Genomic DNA, 11,523 nt, shown 5'->3' on the forward strand with positions numbered 1-11,523 from the left:
AAAGTGAATAATAAGAGAGAGTAAAGTAAGAGAAATTTTCTTTACTATACATGGAAATAACACAACTATGAGAAAACTTTGTGAAATGGAAAATTGACTTAACTATGAAGGAACATAGGGAGTATGACTTCTTTAAATTTAGTTTGGGCTTTTTGTATTAAATTCAATAATTTAGGCTTTTAACAATATAGAAAATTTAATTTGGACTTTTACTATATTGCTATCTATTAAATTAACTTTATTTGTATTTAAGTATATTAGTTTGGGTAAATATACTAAATGTATAAATTTAGTATGTGTAGTTATATTGAGTTGATTTTGATTTATTCTACTTTGATATTATTGCATATAACTTTGAGTCCTATTTCTTTTTTATGCTTCTTAAAATATTATATTTATAAATATTATCACGTATTAAATTTAATTTTGGTAAAAATGAATTTATTAATTGCTTGCTTGACGCATATAGTAACAAAAAAGAAGCAAAAAATGCATGATACCTACAAGCTCCAACTTCTATGCATGCACTATTCATGATCAAAAACCATAACTAATTCATAACATAAGACCGATGCAACCTGCAGAAAAATAAGAATTTGCATATGAGAAAATGTCTATTACCTCTGCAGATACAAGTTGGGCCAACAATATCTCTCCCGTCGCTGCCTTCTCTGAATATGGAGTGGCTATTGCTATCGCCATCGCCTTGCTGTTACTTGTATACTTCTTTTCTTCCTCCAAAACCCGTCCTATTTACCTAATAGACTCCTGCTGCTACCTACCACCTCCTAATCTTCGTGCCACAGCATCTAACTACATAGAACACTTTGAAGTATGTGGTGCTCATGAGAGAGAAGGTATCGACTTCCAAACCAAGATGATCAAAAGATCAGGTATTGGTTGTGAGGCATGTCTTCCTATTTCAGTACATCAAATCCCACCTGATAAATCTCTCAGCTGCACCCAAGAAGAGACGGAAACAGTTCTTTTCACGGTTGTGAAAGAGCTCCTCAGCAAGCAAAGTATCAACCCGAAAAGCATCGACATTCTAGTAACCAACTGTAGCATATTTTGCCCCACACCATCCATTACAGCTATGATCATAAACAAGTTTGGGCTGAGAAGCAATATCAAGAGTGTGAGCCTCAGTGGAATGGGATGCAGTGCTGGCCTAGTGGCCATTGGTTTAGCGAAAGATCTTTTGAGAGTACAAGGCAACTCGCTGGCTCTGGTTCTCAGCATGGAAGCAGTGACCCCTAGCGGATATGATGGTAGCATCAGGTCCATGCTTTTAGCCAACACGCTTTTTCGTATGGGAGGCGCTGCTGTCTTGTTGTCGAACAAGAAGCAGGACAGGTTGAGAGCCAAATACAAACTTCGCTATCTCTTACGAACACATATGGGGTCAGATGATCAGTCATACCACTCAGTCATCCAGAAGGAAGATGGAGCAGGCTCTGTAGGTGTTGCACTATCGAGATCTCTTCTACATGTAGCTGCAAATGCCCTCAAAATAAATTTAACAGAATTAGGCCCTTCTTGCTTACCACTTTCAGAGCAGCTTCTGTATGGATGGTCAGTCGTTCAGAATGCAGCAACAAAGCGGGAAGTATACGTACCAAACTTCAAGAAGGCGTTTGAGCATTTCTGCATACATGCAGGTGGAAAGGCAATCATTGATGCGGTGGAGGAAAGGCTAAGGCTGAAAAAAGAAGACGGAGAAGCATCCAGGATGACGCTCCACAGATTCGGCAACACTTCATCTTCTTCTGTTTGGTACGAGTTGAGCTATCTGGAGGCGAAAGGCAGGATTAGAAAGGGTGACCGGGTGTGGCAGATTGCATTTGGTAGTGGCTTCAAATGCAATAGCGCAGTTTGGGAATGCATATCCGAACTCGATCATAACATCCAAAATGCTTGGTCGAGTAGCATACATATGTACCCAATTCAGATCCCTGATGTAATAGATCACTAATGAGCCCTTGATAATGTTTCATAATTTATAGATGCAACATCAATAGTTTAAATCTCTCATTCACATTCGTTTTGAAGCATGCTCTGTTATCTTTCGTTGATGATTGTTCTATGCTCTCTTTTCACACCGTTTTTAGTTTGATTGTATGAAGAAGATGAAGTAGTGCGATATAAATCAAATAATGTTAATTTTACTCCAAGATTTCTCCTATTTTTTATATTAAAATAATCTATTGATTAATCATTTGATTATTATATATTAGTTTATAGATGTACATGTGGACTGAAGGCATACAATGAGCCTAACCGGATCTGGGTTTGATTCAAACTTTCTGTTGCCTATCAACACAATGTCCAAATTCTTTTATCTTACCACCGCTATTTTTGTCTTTGAAATAGCTTCGCGTGGATACCTTGTACGCCTCAATCGGAACTCAGATGATGAAGTTATGACCATTTGATGAAGGTTGCGCGGAGCAGTGCGAACCCGGTGAAAACGTCCAACCCGGGCGTTTTTGGACCAACAAAACGCCCGGGTGTTAGAGTTTGTATACTAGAAATCATCTTTCGAGTGATTGAATACTGTTAAAACTCTTATTTTATTTTCCAAAGGAATAAACAAATTATTTTTGTCATAATGTTGTTATGTTTTACATTTAATGGATGTTTATTACTCCCTCCGTCCCAGAGAAGTCGGCATACTTTGAAAATGGCACGGGATTTTAGGAGGTGTTGTTTTGTGTGTTAAATGGAGAGAAAAAATATAATTTTTATATTCATGTGAGAGAGAACTTTTTCCAAAAAGGGAAATGTGACATCTTTTGTGGGACAAACTAAAAAGGAAAGTGTGCCAACTTCTCTGGGACGGAGGGAGTACATGTTTAAATGTATAAGTAACTTAAAAAAGTCTAAGTCTTTGTTTTAGTAGACCGGTTGTGGGCGTCGTTCACTTTAAGGTAACACGGTCAGTTCTAAACAAAGAAAAAGAAGAATTCACAACCTAGATAGGCTTAGACTACCTATCGTGAAAGGTTGCAATGTCGAAATTTCGGCTAACATTCAGACTATCCGTCTCCAAATCTCAATTCCACTCAACGAGAGCATGCTTCTTATGGTTTTCATTGTGATATTTACCATGTGTTTAGGCTAAACCCTCTATGTTGCACCAAGTTGTGATTTAGGCTTGTTTGAATGTATCTACACCTTTGAATTCACGTTTTGATATCATTGATGTATTTAATTTTAGATTATATCACTATAGAGGCCTCTATTGTTATAGATGTTTAATCCTTGTTTATCGTCTCTTTAACGTAGACTTGGATACACTAATCAATTGATGTGTTGTCGAATTTGAATTGTTCAGATGTTTATTCCCGCACTTCCCCAGGGATTTAATATCTTTGAAAGTTAGTTCATGGAACAAGTGTTCGGCTTACTGTGAACTATATGTCGCAAACATGTTCAATGCACGCGATTAGGTTGATTAATTCATCCCAAAATATGTGCTTTTGATGTAAGTGTAGAATGATTCAAGTCTAATGAGCAACTTGGAGTGACATGCTTTAGTTAATCGTTTATTTTACATTGTCAACATCTTTCAAAATCAAAATCAAATCTTTACATGTTTTTTATGCCTTTTAAGTGTAAACAATCTAAAAATACGGACAAAACAATCTAAGAACAATCAAAATAAATAAGACTCTAAAAACACTTAATTGATTCATAGAAAACAAAAAATAACAAAACGGACAAAAGAAAAACTCATAAACACATTACACAGGCTATATTTTCAACCAATCCTCCCCCTTGGGTTGAACCAATCTAGTTGTAAACAACTTCGAATTTCTGCCACCCTCCACCTCACCCGGCTAGTTTATTCGCTTGTCAAGATCGTCACTCTTATTAGCCAAAAGCTGGGTTCACTCAGCCACTCATTCCTCACCAGAAATGTTAGGACTGTTCTCTCATTATTGCTAAACCACATATGCTTCGAGCTTAGATCTCACAAAGTAAATCCTAAAGGTCTTTATTCGGGTTGTAATGGGGTTAGGGGGTTATGATGTACATGTTAGGTCCTAGGGGCTCTATGTTCAAAATTATTCTTATTGTGGAAAACGGGGGAGACATGATGATCAGGACCATTAGCAGGACAACTTCTCGATCAGGCTTAAAGTCTTCTCTTCTTCGTTCAGCCAACTGGTTATTAAGATCCTTGGATATTTTGTGCTTATTTGCAATCTCCCTTTTTTTCTTTCTTTCTTTTTTTCTTGTTCTCTATCTCTATCTCTTTTTCTTTTCTTTTTTCGGGACCAGACATAGACTCTTGGTCAGTTTTTTCTTTCTTCATTTCCTGACTTCTGATTTTTTTTCCTTTTCTTTGGGAAAAGTGTATATTCCTGATCGTTTTCTCTTTCTTCTTTTTCTCTTTTTTTTCTCAGTAAGATAGCATTTGCTCATTCTCCAAATTGTTTTATGGTTCTTATAATCCATAATTCAAATTTCAAAAGATGTCTTATATATATAGATACTGCCTGCATAAAGGTAGTAGTGTCTAATTATAGATAAGAAAGATACCGTCTTATGATTTTAAAATGAACTAAATGTTTTTCTTTGAAGTATGTGATTTAAAATGAACTAAATGTTTTTCTCAGAAGTATGTGTGAACTTTAACTGTTTTATTATGAACAATACTGTACTCTCTCCGTCTCATTAAAGATGATTCACTTTCCTCTTTGGTTTGTCTCACCCAATATGATTAATTACAAAAAATGGAAACACATTTATCTCTACTTTAATCTTTCTCTTTTATTTTACTCCCTCCACTTCATACACAAAACAAAATTGTATAAATTCTCATGTCTTCCAAGAAAAAGGTCATCTTCCTTGGAACGGAGGGAGTACTACCGTAGTCAATTTTCAACAATAACAGATAATTGAATTGACTATCATTGTAATATAGATGTCAATCTACTACATCGTTTTATACAAAACAAAATTTATGTGATGTGGGTATATGTAAAATATGTGGACAGCCACCAGTAAGTAATAAAACTGATATTGAAAATATCATCTGCTTACATCGTGTATGATGAAAATTTATGCAGAGGTAAAAGCAATGATAAATTATGAATATTCGTTGTTTTGGTTGCTTTAGAGGAAATAGTAAAAAATTGTACTCATTCCATTCCATAGTAATAGAGTTATTTTGCTATTTTGGTACGTTCCATAGTAATAGAGTCATTTCCCTTTTTAGTAAAAGTCAAAACATTTTTCCACACCTACTTTACTCTCTCTTATTTTATGTTCATCTTCGCATTGGTTAGTTGCTGTTCTATTGCGTTTTAGAATCTGCAAATTCTAGTGAAGTTGAGGGAATTGTGTAACTGTTGTTTTTTGCATTCCTCTTTGTATGCCTTGAATCTGAAATCAATAATATCGCTCGAGTCTTCCCGTGGACGTAGGTATCTATACCGAACCACGTATATTCGGTGTCTTTGTGCTTGTGTTGATTTACATTACTTTGCCTATTTTGATTTTGGTTCTTGAGATTGATATCAAATTGGCGCCGTATGCGGGTAACGTATTGAGCATTGTTTTGTGAATGATGTCGAACGCAAAATTTGATATGGAGAAGTTCACGGGTAAAAACGATTTTGGGCTATGGAAGGTAAAGATGAAGGCAGTTTTGATCCAGCAAGGGCTGTGGGAGGCACTCAGTTCAGAAGAGGATTAGAAAGGAGAGGAAGGAAATCAGAAAGATGAGAAAGAAGTTCTCAAGAAGCAGGAATAGAGGGAAAGAGCACATAGTGCTATAATCTTGAGCTTGGGGGATAGAGTCTTGAGGGAAGTCTGTAAAGAGAAATCTGCTGCAGATCTATGGGCCAAGCTTGATTCCATCTACATGACAAAATCTCTAGCCAACAAGCTGTATATGAAGCAGAAATTATATTCTTTCAAGATTGTTGAAGGAAAGGGAATTTCTGAACAATTGGAGGATTTTGCTAAAGCTTTAGATGATCTGGAAAATATAGATATTGAGATCAAGGATGAAGATAAAGCAATTATCCTATTGAATGCTCTTCCAAAGAGTTTTGAGCAGCTGAAAGATGCCATGCTATATTGGATGGAGAATACTATCACATATGAGCAAGTGCAGGTTGCTCTCAAAACTAAGGAGATCAACCAAGTATCTGTCAAACCCCTTGATCCTGTCTCTGAAAGTTCTCCAAGAAGAAAGGAAAGGGAAAGTTCAAATCAGGAAAGGAAAAGGATGAGCCAGCCAAGGAAACAAGATCATGTCACTATTGCAAGAAGGCGGGGCATTTGAACAAGAACTGCTACTCATGGAAGAGAAAGAAAGAAGAGGAGGCTGCAACACAGAATAATGCAGATATTGCTCAAGAAATTCAATCAGACGAGGTCCTGAATGTTGTAGAAAATGACATAAGTAATTCTTGGATAATGGATAGTGGTTGTAGCTTTCACATGTGCCCGAAGCTGGAGTGGTTTCAGAGTGTTGAGAAGTCGTCAGGTACTGTTCTTCTTGGCAATAATCATATATGTTTAGTCAAGGGGATAGGCAGTATCAGGCTCAAGATGCAGAATGGCTCGAAAAAATTGCTCACAAAAGTGAGATATATCCTTGATATCAAAAGAAATCTGATTTCTTTGGGAGTTCTTGAACAGAAAGGTTGCTCATTCTTATCTTCAGGTGGAGTAATGAAGATCATGAGCGGATCTGAGGTTGTGATGGAAGCTAGAAGAAAGCATAGTTTATACTATTTGGCAGTTGAAGCCATCTCTAATGACCTTCATCTAGTCAAGAAAGCAGATGCTGAAATCTGGCACCTCAGACTGGGGCATGTATCATTTGATGGTGTAAATCAGCTGATAAAGAAAGGCTTGATTGAAGCTTACAGCAAGCTGAAGTCTAGGGACTGTGAGGTGTGTGTGTGTTAGGCAAAAGCAAGAAGCTTAGCTATCCGACAGGAAAGCATACTTCATCAAATGTGCTAGATTATACACTTAGTGATATCTGGGGGCCAGCACAAACCACTACACTTGGGGGAGTAAGGTATTTTCTCTCCATTATTGATGATTATTCTAGAAGAATATGGATTTATGTGATGAAGGAAAAGTCAGATGCCTTTGGAAAATTTAGAGAATGGTGCTCCGAGGTGGAAGTTGAAAAGAATCTGAGCTTAAAATGCTTAAGAACAGATAATGGGCTTGAATTTCTTTCCCACCAATTTGATGATTGCTGTAAATTGAAGGATATTAAGCGACATAGAACTGTCCCTAATCACCCTCAACAAAACGGGGTGGCTGAGAGAGCTAATAGAACCGTTCTTGAAAGAATAAGATGCATGTTAATCTCATCTGGAATGCCAGCCAAGTTTTGGGGAGAAGCAGCAGCTACTGCTGTGATTCTGATGAATAAATGCCCTTCATCAGCAATAGGCAATGAAACTCCAGATTACAAATGGTATGGGCATCATGGGAGCTATTCAATGTTGAGACCTTTTGGCTGCCGGGCTTACTCACACATAAGGCAAGGGAAGCTAGAAGCAAGAGCTTTGAAGTGTGTTTACTTGGTTATCAGAAAGGGGTTAAAGGATACAGGTTGTGGTCCATGGAACCTGGGAATCAGAAGGTTGTAATAAGTCGAGATGTCACTTTTAGAGAGCTTGAAATGCCTTTTATCGATAAGGATAGAGCAAGTAAGCAAGCTGAACTAGTGCCATTAGTTCAGGTGGAGTCTCTGGATAGATCAGAGGAGCAACAATTTTCTGACCCCGTTTATATTTCAGATGAAGAAGAGCCTGATCTGGAGATGAATGATGCTGATAAACAGAATGTTGATGATCTTATTGATTATCAGTTGGCCAGAGATAGGCAAATAAGAACAGAGATTAAGAGGCCAACAAGATATAGTAATTCTGGACTGGTTTACTATGCACTCTGTGCAGCAGAAGAGATGGATTCCTCGGAACTAGGCACTTACAGTGAGGCTGTGAAAAGCAGGGAAAAGCAAAGATGGATCAAGGCGATGCAAGATGAAATAGACTTTTTGCTAAAGAACAAAACATGGATCCTAGTAACAAGATCAGTAATGCAAAAGCTAATTGGATGTAAGTGGATTTACAAAAGAAAGATGGGGGCTTTGGATAGGATCAGATACAAGGCTCGATTTGGTAGCAAAGGGGTACAATCAGAGAGAGGGCATTGATTATAATGAAATATTCTCTCCTATAGTCAAGCATAGTTCAATAAGGATGCTCATGGCACTTGTTGCACAAAATGACTGGGAGCTTCACTAGATGGACGTGAAGACAGCTTTTCTCCACGGAGAGCTTAAAGAAAGGATTTTCATGGAACAACTAGAGGGTTTCTCTAGCCTGGGGATGAAAACAAGGTATGTTTGTTGAAAAGAAGCATTTATGGCATGAAGCAGTCAAGTAAGCAATGGAATCTGCAATTTGATGAGCATATGAAGAAAATTGATTTTGTAAGCTCTAAGTATGATGACTGTGTATACTCTAAGAGAAAGGATGGGAGGGCAATAGCTTCTCTTCTGCTATATGTAGATGACATGCTCATAGCAGGTTCAAATATTGATGAAGTTCAGAGGATCAAATATGATCTGAGTTGCAGGTTTGAGATGAAGGACTTGGGGGAGGCTAAGAGGATTATGGGGATAGATGTTATAAGAGACAAAAAAAGGAAAATGTTATGGCTCAGTCAACAAAACTATATAGAGAAGGTGCTAAAAAAGTTTCAGCTGCATGAATCCAGAATTGTCTCAACTCCTTTAGGACAACAATTCAAGTTGTCTTCCAATCAGTGTCCTAAGAGTGAATCAGTGTCTTAAGAGTGATGAAGAAAGGGAGCAGATGAAAAGAATACCCTATTCGAACATTATAGGAAGCATTATGTATGCTATGATTTGTACCCGGCCAGATCTTGCTCATGCAGTGATTTTAACAAGTAGATACATGAGTGATCCGGGAAGAGTTCATTGGCAGGCACTTAAATGGGTGATGAGATATTTGAGAGGAACTGATAACTATGGGATATTGTATAGAGGAGATTCAGATCCAACAAAGGATGTCTTGATGGGATACTGTGACTCGGACTATGCTTCAAACTGTGACAGCAGAAAATCTCAGACAGGATATGTATTCACTTTATATGGGTCAGCAATCACTTGGTCAAACTTATAATCAGTGGTAGCATTGTCCACAACGGAGGCGGAGTATATTGCACTTACTGATGCAGTTAAAGAGTGCTTTTGGCTCAAAGGAATTCTGATGGATTTTGGAGTCAGTCAAAAGAAGGTCATCATCAACTGTGATAGTAGCAGCGCTATTTGCTTATCTAAGCATCAAACGTTCCATGACAAGAGCAAGCACATTGATGTGCGACTGCATTTCATAAAAGATGAAATTGGGAAAGGAAAGATAGAGGTAAGGAAGATAGCAACCGAGCACAATCCAGCAGATGCATTGACTAAGGTACTACCTGCTACCAAGTTCGTTTATTGCTTGGAGCTAGTTAGCATTCTCAGGAAGTAGAAGAAGGTTTGATTGGAGGATAGGGACAGCTAGAGGTTGTTGATGTTGGATCCAAGGTGGAGTATTTGTTATGTTTTTGGCTCTCAACATTTGTCACTTTCTTATTGGGCAATTAAGTTGGTTGAAAGAGGGTGCAAGTGAGCCAAGGTACAAGGGATTATATCTCTGCTGCAGGTAACAAATTGGGTATATAGAGTGAAACGTATTCTCTCATTTTGAAGAGAAATAACAGAAATTACACGCACATCACACACAGTAAAATTGAGCTGCTCTTTCATCAAGAAGATAGTTCGATTGGGGGATCTCTGTGATCGGTTCAAGAAGTGAGATTGTGGTTCATCTTCGCATTGGTTAGTTGTTGTTCTATTGCGTTTTAGAATCTGCAAATTGTAGTGAAGTTGAGGGAATTGTGTAGCTGCTTTTTTGCATTCCTCTTTGTAAGCCTTGAATCTAAAATCAATAATATCGCTCGAGTCTTCCCGTGGACGTAGATATCTTTACCGAACCACGTAATTCGGTGTCTTTGTGCTTGCGTTGATTTACAATACTTTGCCTATTTTGATTTTGGTTCTTGAGATTGATATCAATATTAGACTGTATTTATCAATGACTATAGTCTCTCTCTCTTCCACGTCATTTATAAAAAAAATTAGAAAATAGAAAGCGGTCCCTCTCTCTCCTTGACCTGAGGTCGACCAAATGAAAAAAAATGAGACCACTTGGTCGCTCTCTTTCTTCCATGCATTCACCAATGAGATTTTGCCATTTGGCACAATTTCATTGGTACGTAATTATTTTTCTTAATAAATCATTTATCTTTAATATATTATATTAAACAAAATTAATAGTGATATCAAAATTCATAGTTTTTCATTCTCTACAAATAGAGATCAAATTTGTTACGTATATTTTTTTGTAATTTTTATCTTCAATTATAATCCATTTTTATTTACTACAATTTCTTCTTTTTTTTTAAGTACTGTCAATTATTTACCCTTAATTTTGTTAGTACACAACGCAATTTTGTTTTTGGTTTGTTTGTCTATAAATTTTAATTTGTTATTTTTTGTGTTTCAATAATTTTACAATAAAAAATAATTTAAAGCAAATAGAATTATTATTTACAAATAATATAAAAAAATGATAGAAATTTGTATGGTCGGGTGGTCATTGATAAATCACTAAAAATAGATATGGTTGGGTTGGATGAATATTGATGATGTGGAGGAGATATAAACTAATTAAATATTGAAAAGGTGGATGGTTGGATTGAGTTGGATGATTGCTGATAAATATAGTCTTAGATACCGTTGTGACTTGACTTTGGGACCCACTCCAACATAACGATTTTCGTAAATTGACTGTCGTTCCTTTTGAGAGTGTGCCTTTGTGTGGGCCATCCTCTATTTTCACTCACTCGAATTTAATACCCGATCGATCTTTTAATTTTTTTTAAAATGGCTTGAATTTAATGTAAAATTAATAAAATAATACTCTCTCTATTCCAGTTTAAGAGTCACATTTTGCCATTTAAATCCGTCCCAATTTAATAGTCGCATTTAGAATCTACCATATTTGGACATAAAATTTAACCTCATTATTCATCAAAGTTACACTCAAATGCCATTATTTTCATAAAAATAAAATAAAACAAAATTCTAAACATACAAAAGTCAAAAGGGTCCAACTTTCCACTACCTCACTTTAATTATTACACACTCCAACAACCATTATCTCACTTCATTTATTACACACTCCATCAATTTCTTAAAACCCGTGTCATAACTAAATCTTACTCTAAAACTGGGATAGAGGGAGTAAATGATAAAAATAAAGTTAGTGAAAAATGAGTTATATTTCGTTAGAAAGAATAAATTTCTTAATATAGAAAGTTTTTATTTTTAGGAAATGAATCGAAATAGTGGAAAAATAATCCAAGTGATATTACTTCAAATGTTGGAGCAGTGTGGATGTA

The 11,523-nt window shown here is 36.5% G+C and overlaps 1 protein-coding gene across 1 annotated transcript; it reads left to right on the forward strand.

Moving 5' to 3' along the window:
* The first annotated feature begins 610 nt into the window (after positions 1-610).
* LOC125195450 (3-ketoacyl-CoA synthase 7) lies at positions 611-2,050 on the forward strand. The gene is made up of 2 exons (XM_048093602.1): positions 611-1,463; positions 1,557-2,050. The coding sequence occupies exons 1-2, from the start codon at positions 611-613 to the stop codon at positions 1,973-1,975; spliced, it is 1,272 nt and encodes a 423-aa protein (XP_047949559.1). The 3' UTR covers positions 1,976-2,050.
* Positions 2,051-11,523: the final 9,473 nt, after the last annotated feature.

The sequence above is a fragment of the Salvia hispanica genome, chromosome 1 (genome assembly GCF_023119035.1).
Source record: "Salvia hispanica cultivar TCC Black 2014 chromosome 1, UniMelb_Shisp_WGS_1.0, whole genome shotgun sequence".
Taxonomy (NCBI): domain Eukaryota; kingdom Viridiplantae; phylum Streptophyta; class Magnoliopsida; order Lamiales; family Lamiaceae; genus Salvia; species Salvia hispanica.